The sequence below is a fragment of the Salmo trutta genome, chromosome 3 (genome assembly GCF_901001165.1).
Source record: "Salmo trutta chromosome 3, fSalTru1.1, whole genome shotgun sequence".
NCBI classification, from domain to species: Eukaryota; Metazoa; Chordata; class Actinopteri; order Salmoniformes; family Salmonidae; genus Salmo; species Salmo trutta.
This window is the reverse complement of record NC_042959.1, coordinates 67,101,175-67,124,325: the sequence shown is the minus strand read 5'-3', so window position 1 is coordinate 67,124,325 and position 23,151 is coordinate 67,101,175. Positions and strand designations below refer to the sequence as shown.

The 23,151-nt window shown below is 45.1% G+C and overlaps 2 protein-coding genes and 1 long non-coding RNA gene across 3 annotated transcripts in view; 1 reads left to right on the top strand and 2 right to left on the bottom strand.

Moving 5' to 3' along the window:
* The window catches only part of LOC115185005 (anoctamin-10-like), a 41,915-nt gene extending 32,052 nt beyond the window's left edge, over positions 1–9,863 (top strand). The window contains exon 13 of the mRNA XM_029745602.1: positions 7,011–9,863. Within this exon, the coding sequence (XP_029601462.1) occupies positions 7,011–7,052 (42 nt within the window). The 3' untranslated portion in view covers positions 7,053–9,863. The remainder of the gene's footprint in view (positions 1–7,010) is intronic.
* Positions 9,864–13,131: 3,268 nt separating this feature from the next.
* Positions 13,132–15,417, bottom strand: LOC115184998 (uncharacterized). The gene is made up of 2 exons (XR_003874712.1): positions 14,075–15,417; positions 13,132–14,021 (listed from the first exon to the last, which is right to left on the bottom strand). It is a non-coding gene; the product is annotated as an uncharacterized LOC115184998 (long non-coding RNA).
* A 2,233-nt stretch (positions 15,418–17,650) lies between these two features.
* Positions 17,651–23,151, bottom strand: part of LOC115184991 (SNF-related serine/threonine-protein kinase) — a 59,862-nt gene continuing 54,361 nt past the window's right edge. Inside the window, exons 5-6 of the mRNA XM_029745583.1 lie at positions 22,360–22,494; positions 17,651–19,182 (exon numbers count right to left, since the gene is read on the bottom strand). Of these exons, the coding sequence (XP_029601443.1) occupies positions 17,781–19,182; positions 22,360–22,494 (1,537 nt within the window). The 3' untranslated portion in view covers positions 17,651–17,780. The remainder of the gene's footprint in view (positions 19,183–22,359; positions 22,495–23,151) is intronic.

Sequence of the window (23,151 nt, the reverse complement as noted above, 5' to 3'; positions counted from 1 at the left end):
ATGTTGGCCAGGGTAGGGGTAGCCAGGTGAAAAGCATGGCCAGCTGTGGAAAAAGGCTTATTGAAATTAGCGATTATCGTAGATTTATCGGTGGTGACAGTGTTTCCTTTCCTCAGTGCAGTGGGCAGCTGGTGCTCTTATTCTCCATGGACTTTAGTGTCCCAAAACTTTTTGGAATTAGTGCTACAGCAAATCTCTGTTTTGAAAAAGCTAGCCTTAGCTTCCCTAACTGACTGAGTATATTGGTTCCTGACTTCCCTGAAAAGTTGCATATTGCGGGGGCTATTCGATGCTAATGCAGAACGCCACAGGATGTTTTTGTGCTGGGCAAGGGAAGTCAAGTCTTTACCTGTTCTTAGTTCTACATTTTTTGAATGAGGCATGCTTATTTAAGATGGAGATGAAAGCACTTTTAAGAGAAACCAGGCATCCTCTACTGACGGGATGAGGTCAATATCCTTCCAGGATACCCGGGCCAGGTCGATTAGCAAGGCCTGCTTGCTGAAGTGTTTTAGGGAGCGTTTGACAGTGATGAGGGGTGGTCGTTTCACCACGGACCCAGTACGGATGCAGGCAATGAGGCAGTGATCTCTGAGATCCTGGTTGAAGACAGCAGAGGTGTATTTAGAGGGCAGGTTGGTCAGGATGATGTCTAAAAGGGTGCCCATGGTTACGGATTTAGGGTTGTACCTGGTAGGTTCCTTGATCATTTGAGTGAGATTTAGGGCATCTAGCTTAGATTGTAGGATGGCCGGGGTGTTAAGCATGTCCCAGTTTAGGTCACCTAACAGTACGAACTCTGAAGATAGATGGGGGGCGATCAATTCACATATGGTGTCCAGGGCACAACTGGGGGCCGAGGGGGGTCTATAACAAGCGGCAACGGTGAGAGACTTGTTTCTGGAAAGGGAGATTTTTAAAAGTAGGTGCTCAAATTGTTTGGGCACAGACCTGGATAGTATGACAGAACTCTGCAGGCTAACTCCGCCCGCTTCGGCAGTTCTATCTTGTCAGAAAATGTTATAGTTGGGGATGGAAATGTCAGGATTTTTGGTGGGCTTCCTAAGCCAGGATTCAGACACGGCTAGGACATCCGGGTTGGAGGAGTGTGCTAAAGCAGTGAGTAAAACAAACTTAGGGAGGAGGCTTCTAATGTTAACATGCATGAAACCAAGGCTTTTACGGTTACAGAAGTCAACAAATGAGAGCGCCTGGGGAATAGGAGTGGAGCTAGGCACTGCAGGGCCTGGATTAATCTCTACATCACCAGAGGAACAGAGGAAGAGTAGGATAAGAGTACGGCTAAAGGCTAAAAGAACTGGTCGTCTAGTGCGTTCGGAACAGGGAGTAAAAGGAGCAGGTTTCTGGGCGTGGAAGAATAGTTAAAGCATAATTTACAGACAAGGGGTATGGTAGGATGTGAGTACAGTGGAGATAAGCCTAGGCATTGAGTGACGATGAGAGAGGTTTTGCCTCTAGAAGCACCATTTAAGCCAGGTGCTGTCACTGCATGTGTGGGGGGTGGAACATAGTTCAAACAGGTGCAGTTAATACAGGTAATGAGTGGAGAACAGGAGGGCTTCTTAAAGAAAAACTAACAGATCTGGAGAGCCGGAATTCTTACTGGTTGGTAGGTGATCAAATACTTATGTCATGCAATAAAATGCAAATTAATTACTTAAAAATCATACAATGTGATTTTCTGGATTTTTGTTTTAGATTCCGTCTCTCACAGTTGAAGTGTACCTATGATAAAAATTACAGACCTCTACATGCTTTGTAAGTAGGAAAACCTGCAAAATCGGCAGTGTATCAAATACTTGTTCTCCCCACTGTGTGTGTGTGTGTGTGTGTGTGTGTATATATATATATATATGTGTGTGTGTGTGTATGTATCTATATGTGTGTGTATGTGTATATATATTATAACTGCTCAAAAAAATAAAGGGAACACTTAAACAACACATCCTAGATCTGAATGAAAGAAATAATCTTATTAAATACTTTTTTCTTTACATAGTTGAATGTGCTGACAACAAAATCACACAAAAATAATCAATGGAAATCCAATTTATCAACCCATGGAGGTCTGGATTTGGAGTCACACTCAAAATTAAAGTGGAAAACCACACTACAGGCTGATCCAACTTTGATGTAATGTCCTTAAAACAAGTAAAAATGAGGCTCAGTAGTGTGTGTGGCCTCCACGTGCCTGTATGACCTCCCTACAACGCCTGGGCATGCTCCTGATGAGGTGGCGGATGGTCTCCTGAGGAATCTCCTCCCAGACCTGGACTAAAGCATCCGCCAACTCCTGGACAGTCTGTGGTGCAACGTGGCGTTGGTGGATGGAGCGAGACATGATGTCCCAGATGTGCTCAATTGGATTCAGGTCTGGGGAACGGGTGGGCCAGTCCATAGCATCAATGCCCTCCTCTTGCAGGAACTGCTGACACACTTCAGCCACATGAGGTCTAGCATTGTCTTGCATTAGGAGGAACCCAGGGCCAACCGCACCAGCATATGGTCTCACAAGGGGTCTGAGGATCTCATCTCGGTACCTAATGGCAGTCAGGCTACCTCTGGCGAGCACATGGAGGGCTGTGCAGCCCCCCAAAGAAATGCCACCCCACACCATGACTGACCCACCGCCAAACCGGTCATGCTGGAGGATGTTGCAGGCAGCAGAACGTTCTCCACGGTGTCTCCAGACTCTGTCACTTCTGTCACGTGCTCAGTGTGAACCTGCTTTCATCTGTGAAGAGCACAGGGCGCCAGTGGCGAATTTGCCAATCTTGGTGTTCTCTGGCAAATGCCAAACGTCCTGCACGGTGTTGGGCTGTAAGCACAACCCCCACCTGTGGACGTCGGGCCCTCATACCACCCTCATGGAGTCTGTTTCTGACCGTTTGAGCAGACACATGCACATTTGTGGCCTGCTGGAGGTCATTTTGCAGGGCTCTGGCAGTGCTTCTCCTGCTCCTCCTTGCACAAAGGTGGAGGTAGCGGTCCTGCTGCTGGGTTGTTGCCCTCCTACGGCCTCCTCCACGTCTCCTGATGTACTGGCCTGTCTCCTGGTAGCGCCTCCATGCTCTGGACACTACGCTGACAGACACAGCAAACCTTCTTGCCACAGCTCGCATTGATGTGCCATCCTGGATGAGCTGCACTACCTGAGCCACTTGTGTGGGTTGTAGACTCCGTCTCATGCTACCACTAGAGTGAAAGCACCGCCAGCATTCAAAAGTGACTAAAACATCAGCCAGGAAGCATAGGAACTGAGTTGTCTGTGGTCCCCACCTGCTAATTGCCTATAATTTCCACCTGTTGTCTATTCCATTTGCACAACAGCATGTGAAATGTATTGTCAATCAGTGTTGCTTCCTAAGTGGACAGTTTGATTTCACAGAAGTGTGATTGAGTTGGAGTTACATTGTGTTGTTTAAGTGTTCCCTTTATTTTTTTGAGCAGTGTATATATGTATATGTATGTATATACTGAGATAATGTGACACTTAGATTGCACACAGGTGGACTTTATTTAACTAATTATGTGACTTCTGAAGTAATTGGTTGCACCAGATCTTATTTAGGGGCTTCGTAGCAAAGGGGGTGAATACATACGCACGCTCCACTTTTCCGTTTTTTATTTTTTAACATTGTTTGAAACAAGTAATTTTTTTCATTTCACTTAACAAATTTGGACAATTTTGTGTATGTCCATTACATGAAATTCAAATAAAAATCAATTTAAATTACAGGTTGTAATGCAACAAAATAGGAAAAACGCCAAGAGGGATGAATACTTTTGCAAGGCACGGTACTATAAAGAGACAGATACTGTACTACAGAGAGACATATATTGTACTATAGAGAGACATGCTGTACTATAGAGATGCTGTACTATAGAGAAACAGATGCTGTACTATAGAAAGAGCGAGACAGATACTGTACTATAGAGACAGAAGGCCACAAAGACAGATACTGTACAGAAGACCCTTAGTCCAGGCTTAGTCCAGGCCAGATTACCCTTAGTCCAGGGCAGAGCACCTTGTCAGTGAATGTGTATTTTGAGTGTGAGGAGTCCAGTGGTGTGTGTGTGTTGTGTTCCTGAGCCTGCTTGCATCTCTGTCTATCTGGTGTGAGCCTGGCCAGGCATGATGTCACAGACACAGGAGTGGTGATGTGGGATGATGGCTGAGTCATCGAGGACCTCTGTCACCTCAGACAGTCAGAGAGACAGGCCAGCTCAGAGAGAAACTGCTAGCTGCTGTCCAACTACACTTCTCTCTCTGTGGGATTGACTTGAAGTTCATCATCAGGAGAGAGGCTTGTTACTGCAGCCTGATAGTCCAGGGACGTTCATCATCAGGAGAGAGGCTTGTTACTGCAGCCTGATAGTCCAGGGACGTTCATCATCAGGAGAGAGGCTTGTTACTGCAGCCTGATAGTCCAGGGACGTTCATCATCAGGAGAGAGGCTTGTTACTGCAGCCTGATAGTCCAGGGACGTTCATCATCAGGAGAGAGGCTTGTTACTGCAGCCTGATAGTCCAGGGACGTTCATCATCAGGAGAGAGGCTTGTTACTGCAGCCTGATAGTCCAGGGACGTTCATCATCAGGAGAGAGGCTTGTTACTGCAGCCTGAAAGTCCAGGGACGTTCATCATCAGGAGAGAGGCTTGTTACTGCAGCCTGATAGTCCAGGGACGTTCATCATCAGGAGAGAGGCTTGTTACTGCAGCCTGATAGTCCAGGGAAGTTGGGGCCCAGTGTAGAGAGGAATAAAAGATGGGATGAAAATGGGGCATACGAGCTGTGTGAGCAGTCGTGAATATGGATATGCGTTGCATCTGTTTCTACAGTGCAGTGAGTGAACTTGACTGCAGTGGGAGGGAGGTATATCCTAGTAAATAGGCCACAACCTGAGCAGTGCAGTGTGAGAGAGAGGCCCTCCCTGTCAGCCTGCTGGGGATGCTTTATAAAGCCCTCTGCTTCAGCCTTCCTCCTACATGATCAATACTAACATGCCTAGGCAATTAGCTCAACATGCTGGAAAACCAGGCAATTAGTTGACTTACTAGTGTATACTACAGGGAGAGGGGCTGGCTGTAGGAGGGAGGGGTCTGTACAGTGCAGTGTGCTGGAGCTTTGTTACAACATGACTGTGGACTTCCCATCCCCCCTCTTTCTCTACCTCACTGCCTGCCCCTCTCCTCCCTCCTCTCTCTCTACCTCATTGCCAGCCTTCTCTCTCTCTCTCTCTCTCTCTCTCTCTCTCTCTCTCTCTCTCTCTCTCTCTCTCTCTCTCTCTCTCTCTCTCTCTCTCTCTCTCTCTCTCTCACTCACTCAAGTGGTGTGAAGGCATCATTTATTGCCATGGGCATCCCTCAGAGAGGACTTTGTATGTCTCCTGGCAGGCATTGAACAAGTCTCTGAGCAAGAGGAGTTTGATTTCTGTTACTGCTGTTGTTACAAATGAGATGAAGGTTCTCTGTGGCGCGAGTGTGTGTGTCCGTCTGTGTTTTTCGTTGCACTGTAGTTATGGCAACTACAACAACAAGTGCAAACAAGTCTGTCAGAAGGACAACCTCAGAATGTTCCGGCAAGCGCAAACAACAGCATAAATACAGACTGCATTTACAGATCATGACACACTATTAATGTGACTGTCCATTTGGTTTTCCAGAACAAGTAGCTGCAGTAGATTAGCCTGGGCTGGGTGTTGAGTACAATCCACCACATTCTATCCCTGTGGGGAACCGTAGGTCTATGTATTTAACCCTGCTCTCCCCTTATGGAATCCACTATGAATAAAAAGACTTCCATCAGCAAAGAAACTCTCCCATTGATCCGTGTGTTGGATTGAAACGTTAATTGCACGTAACACATTTGAACCCAGAATGTAATTTGCTCGGGTGCGCTGGAGGCAGTGGAATGAATTGATTAAATGTAACTCAGCTGAGATTAGCGTCTGGGGAGAAGGCCTGTGTTGTAGAAAAGTATTCTATTTTAAAATAAGAACTAAATCTGGTGAAGATCTCCAGGTCTTGTTAAGGGGTTCCAGAAGCACTGTAATTTGGAGATGTAATGCTGTTTTAAAGCTCTGGTTTCCTCCTCGGGAGGCTTAATGTCATTTAGAGAGAGAGGAGAGCTCTGTATATTTGTTAAAGCAAGCTAACAGTGTGCTTATGTTTGTTTTTATTTTAAAAAGCTGCTCCAACACTGAAAAGCTTTCATATTTATATATAATAATTTATGCCATTTAGCAGACTCGTTTATCCAAAGCGACTTAGTCATGCGTGCATACATTTTAAGTATGGATGGTCCCAGAGATGGAACCCACTACCTTGACGTTACAGCGACATGCTCTCCCTTATAGAAAAAGATTGCAATCAGAGTGCAGTATAACTGCAGTATGCTGCAAATACTGTGTCCAAAATTCTATATAATTTTTTTACTGCAGTACTTTTGCATTGTAACTGCAGTTACGCTTCCAACACACCGACAGCCTCATTGAGCAGAATAGTACGCAGCATCATCTGGATATGTATGTAACAAAGTTCAACATGTACCTTCTGCTACCATTTCTGTCAAGCCGTCTACGAGGACAAATTGACGCATAAGTTCGATAAATCCGACTGATGCACCAAACCGAACGCACTGCAACTGCCTCTGCAAGGCTGCAAGGCAAACGCAGCGTTTCCTTGGAAATGAAGGTTATTCTGGTGTACCAAAATGTAATGACGCTGTCGCTGTGATCGAAGCGTAGTACCCTGCAGTTAGTCTTGCAAATACTGCATCCAAAATACCACAGCCGACACAAGTTACTGCACTTTTATTGCCGTTTCAAAAGCTACCAACTGAGCTACAGAGGACAATGTATTCATTCTATGGAGCATGTATTCTGTTTGTATGATATCCCCAATAATAGGCCTAACAGCTAGCCTTTATTTCATGTGGCAGTTTGGTAGCACATAAGAGATATTAATCACATTTTACACTGTTACAGAAAATGCTGGAGGCCTCGGGGATCCCAAAAACTGCTAAGTGATGGAGAGAAGAGGCCGATCGTTCAGATACTGACAAGACGAAGATAGGCTAAACTCCAGATGGAAGATGCCCTCCAAACGAAGAAAGATTCACTTCAGATGGTTCAAATAGACTGTTTTCTTTACAACACCACAATTAGCTCAAAGCTTATTTATGCATAAAATATCAGTCTTTTTATATATAAACGGTTTTGTGGTTTTATGCTCTATGCCTCTGCCCTGTTGCCAGGTATTTCTGTTTGTTTTGCGGAGTGTAGTGTATTACCTGCAGATGTCTATAGAACATTACTGTATGTGATTAAAACAACCATGAAGACTAGCCTCTAAACTCAAGATTCAGATCAGACCAGAGAACAAGACTTTATGTTAATGTCCTCCGTAAACCACTGTTAACATACATTTGGTACGTAGCAATGTATTTATAAGGCAGGGCTTGACATTCAGGTCAATTTGCCAACGCACACTGGGCCGAATGAAAGAAATACTGGCACGTTTCAACATCTGGCAGGCAAGCGAATGATGTGCGCATAAATTCAAGAGCTAGTGATTTTATCTTTCATTTGGACTGAGCAAGTAGCCTACAGGATTCAGACAGACATTGGGAAGTCAAATTCAATGATTTTTTAAAAAGTAATTAATTGTAATTTTCAAGGACCTACATTTTTATATTGAATTGTTGTCATAGCCTATAGAAAAAAATCCCCCCAAAACATGTAAGCAAAAAAGTATGCATGACAACTTAGAATAATGCATGTTTTATTAAGCCTTCCAAATGGCATTATGCAATGACATAAAAATATTTGACATTCTAAAACATGTCAGAATAAAGCGGACATTGCCTGACTAAATAGACTGTATGTAGATGCTCCCAACACAAACACACTAATGAAGTCTGTGGCAGCTAGTCAGTCTCACCATTTGAAATGTTGAAGAGTAATTGAGGGGTTAATGTATCATGTTTTAAAACAAAGTGAGCAAAAATCGGTTTCCCTTTGTAATGGAACGATTTGTATGGAAGGTGAAGCCAGCGTTCCACTGGTTTTCCTGCTCATAATAACTGCACGTGGTTTTACCGCAAAGAGAGCAACAGACTAGCGCGAAAAACAAATGAAAGCGGATAGATCTCGAACAAAAACTGATCAGAAATGATAATGATATAATAATTATATTGCAGTAAAACTAATAAATCGGCTACCTTCAAGGACTTTTCTAGGACCAAATAGCATCGTAGAAATGTCTGATTATCAGGTTTGGCTATTCTATGATGACAATTGCGCAAAACAAATATTCTACCAAGACGGAACTTTTTATTCCTGGTTTGCATACCCATTCTTGCCTTAGCATTTATTGGTATTTATCATAACTTTGAAGATGTTTCCTACAGCTATCGGTCTTCAGTGAGCTGCTCCACACAACAATCTCAAGCTCGGCTTAATGTGTAGTTTATGGCGCGCGTGTGATAAATAATCAACATAACGAACTCACAGCTTCAGGAATTCTTTATTACATAGCCTAAGATTAAATATAGCATTTTTACAATATTTTTTTTCACTGGCCCAAGTGGCAACTGACCGGGATGATCAACTGGCCCGGAGGGTTTCCAAAACCAACCCGGACCAGCCCTGAACGTCAGGCCCTGGTTAAGGCGTTGAATAATAGGTCATTGAAGGTGTATGGATGCGGTTGAGGGTATGCTGTGTTACATAGACTTTTCATGTTCATATGGCCATTATGGAATTGGTGGAGGCGGTTCAGTTTGAGATAGATGGCCTATGGTAATTATATCCAGACAGTATTCCACCACCAGATGACATGAATTACTTTTCAAAAATAGGTTTTCACATTAGACAGAGTTTTAGACCAACAGCTTTGCTTAAAAGCCACTATAGTCAGTTAGGGGCAGGGCTACATCCAGTATCAGTAGGTCTGTCAGAGACGTTAAGTAGAACTACTTTCAAAATGGAGGACTAAACACGTGAAAGTCTTAGGAATTCTGGCATAATGATGTGCTCTATAGCATTGAGGTCCTTGAAACGTTTACATAGTATTGCCAGAGTATAATATATGCCATTAAGCAGACACTTTTATCCAAATTGACTTAGTCATGCATACATTTTACTTATTAGTGGCCCCAGCAGGAATCATACCCACGATCCTTGGCGTTGCAAGCGCCATGCTCTACCGCCTGAGCCACACAGAGCCACACATCCAGGGTATTTTCTGATCCATAGTGATACTACACATGGACATAGGAAAGATGTAATTATCTATGGTGGTGCTTCAGTATGCTACAGAGAAATTGTAAAGACTGGAATGGAATTAATGGAACATATTGAACACATGGAAACCATGTCTGATTCCGTTTAACTGATTCTATATCAATGAGCCCGTCCTCCTATAGCTCCTCCCACCAGCCTCCTCTGTATCATACTGAAGCATGGTATGCTACGTAATGTTAAATACTCCTCACAGCCTGCAACTATCATGGTCATTGTTACTCAGTCTAATCAATGACTGTCAATCAGAAGTAGTGATACTTGGAATGTATGTGAGTGGAAATTCATTGATTTCTTTTTAAGTTGTTTATGCTATTAGTCCATGCACTCTTGAAGACCCCCTCAGAGCGGGCTTGTGCCTTTGATATGACATGCGATGCTGTCAAGATTTGTTTTATATGCTATATACTGTACATACACACTACAGTTTGCCATCACAATATCACAAAGTGTATAAAAATGGTTCAGAACAGCATTATTGAAACCAAACAAACCTAGCATCCCTTTCCTCAAATAAATCTATACAAAAATCTTTCACACGCTTACAAGTGTCTCCATTCTCTAGTTCAGGGTTTCTCCACCCATCTACACACAATACCCCATAATGACAAAGTGAAAACAAGTTTTTACAAATGTATTGAAAATGAAATACAGATACCTAATTTCTATAAGTATTCACACTCCTGAGTCAATACTTTGTACAAGCACCTTCGGCGGCTATTACACCTTGATCGTCTTGAGTATGTCTGTATCAGCTTTGCACATCTGGATTTGGAGATTCAAGTGTTTCCACAGATTTTAAATGGGATTCAAGTCTGGACTTTGGCTGGGCCACTCAAGGATGTTCACATTCTTGTTCTGAAGCCATTCCAGCATTGCTTTGGCTGTATGCTTGGGTCATTGTCCTGTTGGAACATAAATATTCTCCCCAGTCTGTTATTTGCACTCTGAAGCAGATTCTCATCAAGGATTTACCTGCATTTGGCTCCATTCATTGTTGCTGCCACCACCATGCTTCACATTAGGGATGGTGTTAGGAAGGTGATGAGCTGTGCCTGGTTTTCTCCAGACATAGTGCTTTGCATTCAGATCAAAGAGTTGCATTTTTGTTTCACCAGACCACAGAATCTTATGCATTATGCTCCGAGTCTTTCACATGCCTTTTAGCAGACTCCAGGTGTGCTGTAATGTGCCTTTTTCTTAGGAGTGGCTTACGTCTGGCCACTCTCCATAATGCCCAGATTGGTGAAGTGCTGTAGATACTGTTGTCCTTCTGGCAGGTTTTCCTATCCCAGCCAAGGAACTCTGTAGTTCTGTCAGTGTTCATTGGGTTCTTGGTCACGTCCCTGACCAAAGTCCTTCTTGCCCAGTAGCTCAGTTTGGTCAGGCGGTCAGCTCTAGGCAGTTCCAATAGTTCCATATTTTTTCCATTTCCCAATTATGGAGACCACTGTGCTCTTGGAAACTTTCAACACTTTCTATGAATACTTTCTGAAGGCACCATCTTTTTTGTTGTACACAAGACTGTAAAAACATTAGGAAATCAGCTCCAAGTGATTTACATTTTGGAAATCTGTTCAACTATTCCCAAGCATAATAGAGAAATGATCGTAAACAAGGTTTGAAATTATCGTTTTGGCTTCTAGCGGTAAATTTGCAGTCTGCAAATTATTTGTAATTATGTTGAATCTAGTTGATGATCCCTCTAGTGTGTCCCATCTACATGCTCTACCTCTGGGAGGACATAGATTTGTACAGTGCCTTCAGAAAGTATTCATACCGCTTGACTAATTCCACATTTTCTTGTTACAATCTGAAAAATCTCACCCATCACACCATAATGACAGTTAAAACATGTTTTTAGAAATGTTTGCACATTTATTGACAATGAAATACAGAAATCTACAATCATTTGCATAAGTATTCAAATCCCTATGCTTTGACACTCCAAATTGAGTTCCAGTGCATCCAATTTCTTTTGATCTTGAGATGGACTCCAATCAAGTTGTAGTGACACCTGTGACCAATTCAATTGTTTGGCCATGAGTTAGAAAGAAACACCTGTCTATATAAGGTCCCACAGTTGACAGTGCAGAAACTATACCATAAAGTCCAAGGAACTGTCCGTACCTCTGAGATAAAATTGTGATGAGGCATATATCTGGGGAAGAGTATAAAACAAGTTCTAGAGTGTTGAAAGTTTCCAAGAGCAGTGGTCTCCATCATTGGGAAATAAAACATTTTAAAAATGGAACTACCCAGACTCTGCCAAGAGCTGTCCGCCAACCAAACAGGCAAGGACCTTGGTCAGGGAAGGGACCAAGAACCCAATGACCAATCAGACAGAACTACAGAGTTGTCCTTGGCTGAGATGGGAGAACCTGCCAGAAGGACAAGTCTCTACAGCACTTCACCAATCTGGGCTTTATGGGAGAGCGGCCAGAAGGAAGCCACTCCTGAGAAAAAGGCACATGACAGCATGCCAGGAGTTTTCAAAAAGGTACATTTTTTAACTCTTTGGCCTGAATGCAAAGCTTTGTCTGGATAAAACCAGGCACAGCTCATCACCAGTCTAACACCATCCCCATCGTGAAGCATGGTGGCAGCATCATGCTATGGGGATGCTTTCCAGCAGTAGGGAACTGGGAGATTGTTAAGGATGGAGTGAACAATGAATGGTGCCAAATACAGGCAAATCCTTTATCAGAACGCGAACGACCTTAGGAACAAAGATTTACGTCCCAACAGGACAATGACCCCAAGCATAAAGCCAAAGCAACACTGGAATGGCTTCAGAACAATGTGAAAGTCTTGAGTGGCCCAGCCAAAGTCCAAACTTGAATACCATTGAAAATCTGTGGAAAGACTTGAAGATTGCTGTTTACCGCCGCTCTCCATCTAACTTAATAGAGCTTGAGAAAATTTGCAACGAAGAATGAGAAAAACCCCAAATCTAGTTGTGCAAAGCTGATACAGACCTACCCAAGACGACTCAAAGCTGTAATCGTCGCCAAAGGCGGTTCTACAATGTAGAAGGGTTGTGAATACTTAAAAGAAAATTCTGCATTTAATTTAATACATTTGCTACCATTTAATAAAATTATGGGGTATTGTATGTAGATGAGTGACAGAAAAAATATTTAATACATTTTGAATTCAGGCTGCAACACAAAATGGGTATGAATATTATCTGAAGGCACTGTAGGTGAAGGCTCTATATAAGTTGCTCTTCAGGGGTTACTGGTGTCTTCTGGCAGCAGCATAAGGAGTTGTAAATCCTGGCAGAATACCTTTCAGCAGAGGGGCTCTGTGGCCTGCATATTTAACTGGTCTCTACTCTGGAGGGAATAGTCTCTGGAGTCTGAACATGGTGATGCACCAAGATTGTTCTAATTAGAGTTCTAAGTCATGTGCCCCAACTGGCACCCTATTCCATATATAGTGCATTACTTTTGACCATGCAAACTAGTGCACTATATAGGGAATAGGGTGCCATTTGGGACATTAATTGAGATTAGGCTGATGATTCATCTTAAAAGCAAGGCCACCAGGAAAACTACCAGCACACCGATCAGTGATCCACCTCTTGGATGAAGCTCTGAGGTAAAGAGTTGACAAGATAAGGTTATGGTTAAACAGTCATGGAGCAACATTTAGGATCGACACTGTACAGTGTAATGGATTATTTTCTGTCAATTCCTTTAGCAACAAGTGATCGAAGTTGCATCTGACAGAACCCAGACACACTTGGGCGACAGGCGTGTCATCAACACATCACAAGCACAGAAAAGACAAGACTAATTTATAAGACGTCATTTTCCACAACATTTTATTTTGGATATTACCATAGCTATATGTAACATTTGACAACAGGTATCAACTACAGAATAATACATTTAATAATTCTGCCATTTCATATTTTCATTTTCTTTTAGCCAGTACATGGTTTGGTCCAGTAACATTCAGTGGATGGTTCTTCCTCTCTCCATGTCCTTGGATCGATAATGTTAAACATATAACACATGCACATGTCATTCACCTGTTTACATCTGGGTAAGACAACGGTCAGACTGACTGACATGAATAAAATCATGTTCTTTTCTTGGAGACACCCATTACTAATAAGGCTATACTTACAGCTATGGACCAAAAGGTTCACTCTGCTGTCGAAATATAGAGCACCATATTTACATCTCTATTTACAGATATTTTGTTTAAAAAGAAAAAGAAAAAAATACTCAAGATATCTTTCTCTGTTAGTTTTTAGTCCGAGGTGCCTTTCAATCTAAGGCTGTACAGGGTTGAAATATAAAACAAAAATATGTTCATTTACAGATAGCTGCAACGTAGCTTATTGCCAATGCCCTTAAAATATATCCCCACATCTCCCCCATACCCCATTTCTTTCCTTCTTTACTAAGCCCAGTCCTTTAAAGCTTACAGACAGGAATCTCTCCTGAAAGGTGCATGTGCTCTACTGAACCACTAATCCTGAATGTAAAACCTTCACCCTGCAGTGTCCAGTAAGGTGTGAGACACACTGCCATGTTAGTCCCCAACGAAAGACTCACGGGCCCACTTCAACACAGAATCATTTTTAAAACAGCAGATTGTTCAAAAATATAACTTTTTAAAACATATATACATACTCAACATATACCCTTTAAAAACAAACAAACAAACAAACAAACCAGCCTGTCAGAAGACCAGCCTGCCAGCTTGTATGGTCGCCAGCCCAGTCAGAAGACCAGTCAGAAGACCACCCTGCCAGGCCAGTCAGAAGACCACCCTGCCAGGCCAGTCAGAAGACCACCCTGCCAGGCCAGTCAGAAGACCAGTCAGTTACAGTAACAGAAAGTAAAACAGTCTAACAAAGCAAACACGTGGGCGGGTGCACACGGGTCCACTGGAATACAGAGACCCAATGCAGTTTTCAATTAATTAGTACATTTTTCTTTTCAATTCTCATGCTCTTCTATTGATCTTAAAATGCATTTTCTAAGATGTTACTTCAACATGGCAGGTGGTCAACCAAGGACATGACCAACATGTGAACAGGACCACATCAAATCAGTGTGGGTCTGCTTGCCTGCTTCCTTGAGGCCCAGCGCAGGAAGAAAATACACTACTAGTCTACCAGTGTACTTTACATTCAGTTTGACACGTTGTCATGAACTTTGAACCATTTCAGGAGGTTGCCCAATTTGCAAATGAACAGCAGTAGTTCTAATTACAGATGAATGACCCTTTCTGTTAGAATAGTGTCTAAAAGATTGCAGCTTCTACCTGTATTCACTATACAATAGTAAGTATAGTAGTATTTGACCCAAATAGGTTGATTTATTCTGCCTCAAGACGAGTGCATTGAGATTGGAATAAAGACGGAGCTGAAGCCTTATTTCCCAGGTTACTGGCTCTCAGTAACACCAAAGTAAACCAGATGTGTTGAAGTAGCACTTATTCAACAGCGCTTTGGAAACAATAATTCATGTGGCCTTCAAAATCAATTCAGTGAGAGCTGTATAGCCATCTAAAATACATCTTTAATTCCATACACTTAAAAAACACAAACATAAAACAGATTGTCTGTGTGCAATATCAAAGTGAAATAACGTTTCAGACAGTAGGTCACTGTCGCTGTAAAATGAGGTTAATCAATGAATCAAATTAAAACATCTCTAGAAGTGACCAAGTTTCTGTCTCAGTTGGTCGTTGTGTTTTAAGACTACATGGCAGGAGCTTATATCAACATGAAGGTTACAGGTTACTTCCCTTCCTCCAGGACCATGTATGGTGACTGGTATCTCTGTCCTCCTCTACCTCTCCCAGCTGTATGGTGACTGGTATCTCTGTCCTCGTCTACCTCTCCCAGCTGTATGGTGACAGGTATCTGTTCTCCTCTACCTCTCCCAGCTGTATGGTGACTGGTATCTCTGTTCTCCTCTACCTCTCCCAGCTGTATGGTGACTGGTATCTCTGTCCTCGTCTACCTCTCCCAGCTGTATGGTGACTGGTATCTGTTCTCCTCTACCTCTCCCAGCTGTATGGTGACTGGTATCTCTGTTCTCCTCTACCTCTCCCAGCTGTATGGTGACTGGTATCTCTGTTCTCCTCTACCTCTCCCAGCTGTATGGTGACTGGTATCTGTTCTCCTCTACCTCTCCCAGCTGTATGGTGACTGGTATCTCTGTTCTCCTCTACCTCTCCCAGCTGTATGGTGACTGGTATCTCTGTTCTCCTCTACCTCTCCCAGCTGTATGGTGACTGGTATCTGTCCTCCTCTACCTCTCCCAGCTGTATGGTGACTTGTATCCCTGTCCTCCTCTACCTCTCCCAGCTGTATGGTGACTGGTATCTGTCCTCCTCTACCTCTCCCAGCTGTATGGTGACTGGTATCTCTGTTCTCCTCTACCTCTCCCAGCTGTATGGTGACTTGTATCCCTGTCCTCCTCTACCTCTCCCAGCTGTATGGTGACTGGTATCTCTGTTCTCCTCTCCCAGCTGTATGGTGACTGGTATCTGTCCTCCTCTACCTCTCACAGCTGTATGGTGACTTGTATCCCTGTCCTCCTCTACCTCTCCCAGCTGTATGGTGACTGGTATCTGTCCTCCTCTACCTCTCCCAGCTGTATGGCGACTGGTATCTGTCCTCCTCTACCTCTCCCAGCTGTATGGCGACTGGTATCTCTGTCCTGTTTACCTCTCCCAGCTGTATGGTGACTGGTATCTCTGTTCTCCTCTACCTCTCCCAGCTGTATGGTGACTGGTATCTGTTCTCCTCTACCTCTCCCAGCTGTATGGTGACTGGTATCTGTTCTCCTCTACCTCTCCCAGCTGTATGGTGACTGGTATCTCTGTCCTGTTCTCCTCTACCTCTCCCAGCTGTATGGTGACTGGTATCTGTTCTCCTCTACCTCTCCCAGCTGTAAGGTGACTGGTATCTGTTCTCCTCTACCTCTCCCAGCTGTATGGTGACTGGTATCTGTCCTCCTCTACCTCTCCCAGCTGTATGGCGACTGGTATCTGTCCTCCTCTACCTCTCCCAGCTGTATGGCGACTGGTATCTGTCCTCCTCTACCTCTCCCAGCTGTATGGCGACTGGTATCTCTGTCCTGTTTACCTCTCCCAGCTGTATGGTGACTGGTATCTGTTCTCCTCTACCTCTCCCAGCTGTAAGGTGACTGGTATCTGTTCTCCTCTACCTCTCCCAGCTGTATGTTGACCTGGTATACTCCGTTCTCCTCTACCTCTCCCAGCTGTATGGTGACTGGTATCGCTGTCCTGTTCTCCTCTACCAATCTCTCAGCTTAATGGTGACTGGTATCGCTGTCATGTTCTCCTCTACCTCTATCAGCGTGTAATGGTGACTGGTAATCTCTGTTCTACTCTAACCTCTCCAGCTGTGTATGGTGACTGGTATCTGTTCTCCTCTACCACCTCCCAGCTCAGTATGGTGACTGTATCTGTTCTCGCTCTACCTCGCTCAGCTGTATGGTGACTGGTATCCTCTGTTCTCCTCTACCTCTCCTCAGCTGTATGGTGACTGGTATCTCTGTCCTGGTCTCTCTACCTCTCTCAGCTGTATGGTGAACTGGTATCTCCTCCGTTCTCCTCTACCTCTCCAGCTGTAGGGTGACTGGTATCTTGTTACTCCTCTAACCTCTCCCAGCTGTATGGTGACTGGTAAATCTCTGTGTCTCCTCTACCTCTCCCAGCTGTAGGGTGACTGGTATCTCTGTCCTGTTTCTCCTCTAAACCTCTCCCAGCTGATGTGACTGGTATCGTCTGTTCTCCTCTACCTCTCCCAGCTGTATGGTGACTGGTATCATCTGTTCTCCTCTACCTCTCCCAGCTGTATGGTGACTGGTATCTCTGTTCTCCTCTACCTCTCCCAGCTGTATGGTGACTGGTATCTGTTCTCCTCTACCTCTCCCAGCTGTATGGTGACTGGTATCTTTGTTCTCCTCTACCTCTCCCAGCATACCCTTTACATTCCACTGCTAGTGGGCATCAACATCAGGACTTGAATTGAACAATAGACCAATAATCTAATTTAAGTGCTTACCCTTTAACTATCACGTGCTTCTACTTACCCACTTACAGTTTGTATTTTGTACCCCAAAATATAGTTAATCTAAAATCAAACCCACATCCATATTTATGTTTACATCAACACCCCAACTCACCTCAGAACTTAGTTAAGTTCTGTTACCTCGGCTCATTCCAAGGGGAGCTAGTGATAGTAGCAGAAACAAAACAAAAGAATCCCCTGCAGCATGCAGCTCATAGGTCCTAGTGAACAAACAAAAACAAAAAGTGTAATCTTTTAAGATAACAGCAGAAGGCAGGTTTTGATGGTGAGGTGTTCTGAGGTCAGACGTATGCTACAGCGGTGACTGTGGTTGGACAGATTGGACTGGCAGAGTGGTGTCAGAGGGTGCCAGGGAGTGTGTGTCATATGACCTGGCAGCAGCTGGCCTGAGAGGTGCACAGGAGCCCTTCTCTAGGGCTGCGCTGGATGTTCACAGAGATGGTCTTTTCACACAGAGGTAGCTGGAGAACATTCTTTTTCAGGTTGTTCAGCTTGTTATTCTCCTTGGTGGCCAGGGCCAGTTCGCTAAGTGCTGCTGCCGTTTGGTCTGTGTATGCCCTTGGAGTGTTGACAGCGGTGGTGGGCAGAGCGATGGTATCTAACTCCAGGTCCAAGCTGCCGTTGGAGCCGATGCACATCTTCCAAGAGGACCTCTCCTGTGTCTTGACGCTGCCAGCTGACAGGCTGCTTGACAGGTTCTGAGGGTCTATGATGAACTGGCCCATCCCCCCTGCCAGGCCGGGGCCTCCACTTCTCCCCCTGTGCTGTAACTGGGAGCTGAGACACAGGCTCAGGAGCTTCAGGCTCTCCACCAGCTCTGCAGCCCCGGGGCTGCGGGAGGCACAGTGTCTCCGCGTGGACCCTGAAGACGAGTGGTTACTGCCGCCGTTAGAACAACTTGAGGGGGAACCCTGTCCATTACCACCTCCTCCCCCACTACTACCACTCCCTCCATTGTCACTACTCCCCCCACCTCCCCCTCCAGGAGGACTGCCCCTGTCTGGACCTGAGCTGCCCCCCTCCCCGGGGGGTTTACTCTGCCCTCCACTGCTCCCTCCACCATTTCCCCCTGAGTTCCCAGGTGGGCCCTCACTGCTGTCCCTGCGGTTCCAGCTGTAGGTGAAACCTGTGTCCTTGTCCAGACGCCGGCGGTGGCTCTCTGAGTCGTCGTCGCTGGTCTCGGAGCTGGAGCAGGACGAGCCGCGGCCTTGGCTCTTGCGGCGGTGATAGCGTTTCTGAGTGGTGCCCGGCGACCCGGCCGCTGCAGCAGCAGCGATGTTCATCTTTATCCGGCTGAGTTTGGGTGGCAGCCCCTCGTCCATATGGAAGTCGTCGTCCGACTCACCCTCCTCCTCAAAGATCTGGTTGAGGAGCGGGGCGCTCTTCCTGGAAGTCAGCCGGTTGGTGATGGATGGAGCCCTGCGACGCAGGATCACTTGGGTGGACAGAGGGGAAGGGTCCTCTTCCTCCTCTTCATCCTCCTCCACCCTGAACAGGCAGCTGCGCTGCTTGGCTGAGGAAGTGGAGGGTGTGGGGGCCGTGGCCCCAGCTCTAGGGGGCCCAGAAACGGGGGCAGGGGCACCGGAGGCCCCTGCGTTGCTCTCGTCCCTGCGGAGCTCCAGCATGCCTTTGGTGCGGTGTCCGTTGAGAAGGTTCTCAGCGCTGCGGGCGGGGGACTGGGGACCACCAGCGTGGCAGATGGAGGAGGCTGCCAGACTGTCCTCGATGTCCTGATGCATGTCAATCTTCGTCGGCCAGGACTGCCTGGAAGGGCAGAGAGCAGACCAGAGTTATTCCCCTGGTTAGTATACGCTGCAATGACTTTACATAGAGTCAGAGGAGAAAATAAACCAAGATAAAATAAACAGTATGATCTTAGAATGAGGTCAGATGATTCATGTGTAATCCAGTACTGAACTGCTGAACCTGACTAAACAGCTCAGTGAGTCAACATTCTTCTAATGTAGAAGGTCCTTGTTGACATGGCAGAGTGAGAAAACAAACAGAACAGAGCGCTGGGGATCCCTCTCGACGGAGCCCGGGCATGTCCCAGCGGCACGCAATCTAACACAATTAATCCCATGGTAGTGCTGCCTGCCGGGTGCATGTGTAACCCTGGGTCGGGTCGCCACAGGCCCCTTACTGCTGCTCTGCTACCCTCCTAGTTAATTCAGCCAGGCTTTCAAAAGGCTTAAGGACAGTAGAATCTCTCAGACACACACCTCAGATTCCATTCACTCTCACAACCTCAGACGACCCTGACAGACTCTACAATCCCTGAAGCAAACTACCTGATGAAGCTCAGCTTCAGCCCACGATGGCACGGAGAGAGAGAGAGCGCGAGGGCACTGTGGTAACACACCTAGCATTCGTCCTCTTGTCCAGGTCACTATTTTGGGCATATATAAACTGGCATGTGCATGCATGATACACAGTACTCTGTTGTTATTCCTAAAAATTATTTAACCACTATCAGAACGTTTTTTTTCTTTCTGTTATGTTGCCTGATGCCACACGCTGACAGTGTTTCTGTGTTAAAATACAGAACGGTACAACACTCAAAAACAACGTGCAGTGAACTGAGGAGCGCAGGCCAGTAGAAACAGTAGATGTGCAGTAGAAACCTGTACTGCTGCACCATACATTACAGTTGATTTGGCACACATTCTGCTCCTGCACCCAGGGGGCCACGACCCAGGAGCTAAAATTGGGCCTTCTCCCCATTTGGCAATGGGTTTCTGGCCAAATGGATTATAGCGAGCAGGCCAGGAGGGAGCAGCTTTAGCCTGCATGCGTTTGATCTCTCCTCTCTTCTTCCTCCAAAAGGAGTGTCTTGCTCCCTCTCTCTGGCTTTGATATTCCGAGAGAGAAGCAGACTTCCCTTTTCTAGGTCACTCCAAAGCATTTACTGCAGTCAGCCTTAAAAACACATTTGTCACCACGTTGAGGGATCACATGACCGGAGGGGGCAGGATGGGAACCAGACCAAGAGGAAAGGACAGCATGGGTTCTCTTCCTAATGCCACGGTCAACGACGCCAAGCAGAGCAGCACCCACAGCTACTGAAGCATAACAGGTCAATTACCGTCAGAGCCTTGGCTGCTTCCTCCTCCTAGTCACTGAGTCGTCATCATTATGACAATCTGGATGGCCCCAATAAATGGATGAGTGTGTGTAGTAGGCTATTAAACAGGCATTGGTATTGCAGTTAGAGTGGTTGGATCTGGTGGGTTTCATCTGGAGGGGATAGTTTTGGTGTTGTGTGTATGTGTCACACGTGTGTGTGTGTGTTGCATGTATATACAGTTGAATTCGGGAGTTTACATACACCTTTGCCAAATACATTTAAACTCAGTTTTTCACAATTCCTGACATTTAATCCTAGTAAAAATCCCTGTCTTAGGTCAGTTAGGATCACCACTTTATTTTAAGAATGTGAAATGTCAGAATAATAGTAGAGAGAATGACTTATTTCAGCTTTTATTTCTTTCATCACATTCCCAGTGGGTCAGAAGTTGACATACACTCAATTAGTATTTGGTAGCATTGCCTTTAATTTGTTTAACTTGGGTCAAATGTTTCAGGTAGCCTTCCACAAGCTTCCCACAAAACGTTGGGTGAATTTTGGCCCATTCCTATTGACAGAGCTGGTGTAACTGAGTCAGGTTTGTAGGCCTCCTTGCTCACACACGCTTTCTCAGTTCTGCCCACAATTTTTCTATGGGATTGAGGTCAGGGCTTTGTGATGGCCACACCAATACCTTGACTTTGTTGTCCTTAAGCAATTTTGCCACAACTTTGGAAGTATGCTTGGGATCATTGTCGATTTGGAAGACCCATTTGCGACCAAGCCCTTAACTTCCTGACTGATATCTTGAGATGTTGGTTCAATATATCCACATACTTTTCCTTCCTCATGAAGCCATCTATTTTGTGAAGTGCACCAGTCCCTCCTGCAGCAAAGCCCCCCCACAACATGATGCTGCCACCCCGGCTTCATGGTTGGGATGGTGTTCTTCGGCTTGCAAGCCTCCCCCTTTTTCCTCCAAACATAACGATGGTCATTATGGCCAAACAGTTCTATTTTTTGTTTCATCAAACCAGAGGACATTTCTCCAAAAAGTATGATCTTTGTCCCCATGTGCAGTTGCAAACCGTAGTCTGGCGGTTTTAGAGCAGTGGCTTCTTCCTTGCTGAGCGGCCTTTCAGGTTATGTTGATATAGGACTCGTTTTACTGTGGATATAGATATTTTTGTACCCGTTTCCTCCCGCATCTTCACAGGGTCCTTTGCTGTTGTTCTGGGATTGATTTGCAGTTTTCACATCAAAGTATGTTCATCTCTAGGAGACAGAACGCGTCTCCTTCCTGAGCGTTATGACGGCTGCATGGTCCCATGGTGTTTATACTTGCGTACTATTGTTTGTACAGATGAACGTGGTACCTTCAGGCGTTTGGAAATTGCTCCCAAGGATGAAACAGACTTGTGAAGGTCTACTATTTGTTTTCTGGGGTCTTGGCTGATTTCCCCATGATGTCAAGCTAAGAGGCACTGAGTTTGATGGTAGGCCTTGAAATACATCTACAGGTACACCTCCAATTGACACAAATGATGTCAATTAGACTATCAATAGCTCCTAAAGCCATAACATTAACAGCTTGGAAAATTACAGAAAATTAAGGGCACAGTCAATTTAGTGTATGTGAACTTCTGACCCACTGGAATTGTGATACAGTGAATTATAAGTGAAATAATCTGTAAACAATTGTTGGAAAAATTACTTGTGTCATGCACAAAGTAGATGTCCTAACCGACTTGACAAAAGTATAGCTTGTTAACAAGAAATTTGAGGAGTTGTTGAAAAACGAGTTTTAATGACTCCAACCTAAGTGTATGTAAACTTCCGACTTCAACTGTATGTGTTGCATGTGTGTGTGTCACCTGAACTGGGCCTTGATGTTGCTGGGGCTGGAGGAGCGTGTCTGGACCTCCTTCTCCTGTTTCTCTCTCAGGATCCTCTCAGCCAGCAGGAAGTAGGTGGCAGTGATGTGGTTGTACTTGTTGGTCTCCAGGGCTCTGGAACAAACACCATGGACAGGACATGTTAGGACAGGCTGGGAGAGAAGGCCAAGAGAGGGTTACACACCCACGAGAGACAAGTACGGTATGTCAACAGACAAGTCACCGCAGAGCAAACCCAATCACGTCGGCATTTAAAAGAAGCCATTTGACGCATCTAAATGTAAACAAAGCAACATAACAGGTTCTAACCTTTTGCTGCCCTCTAACCCCTCTGGAGTCAATGACAGTAGATGGCCAGTTCACATCCCTCTAACCCCTCTGGAGTCAATGACAGTAGATGGCCAGTTCACATCCCTCTAACCCCTCTGGAGTCAATGACAGTAGATGGCCAGTTCACATCTCTCTAACCCCTCTGGAGTCAATGACAGTAGATGGCTGGTTCACATCCCTCTAACCCCTCTGGAGTCAATGACAGTAGATGGCCGGTTCACATCCCTCTAACCCCTCTGGAGTCAATGACAGTAGATGGCCAGTTCACATCTCTCTAACCCCTCTGGAGTCAATGACAGTAGATGGCCAGTTCACATCCCTCTAACCCCTCTGGAGTCAATGACAGTAGATGGCTGGTTCACATTCCTCAACAGCCTCTGGGATTACTCTACGCTGTGTTAATGAACAATCAAGTGAAATCCTCAGCCAAGTGCTGTGGTG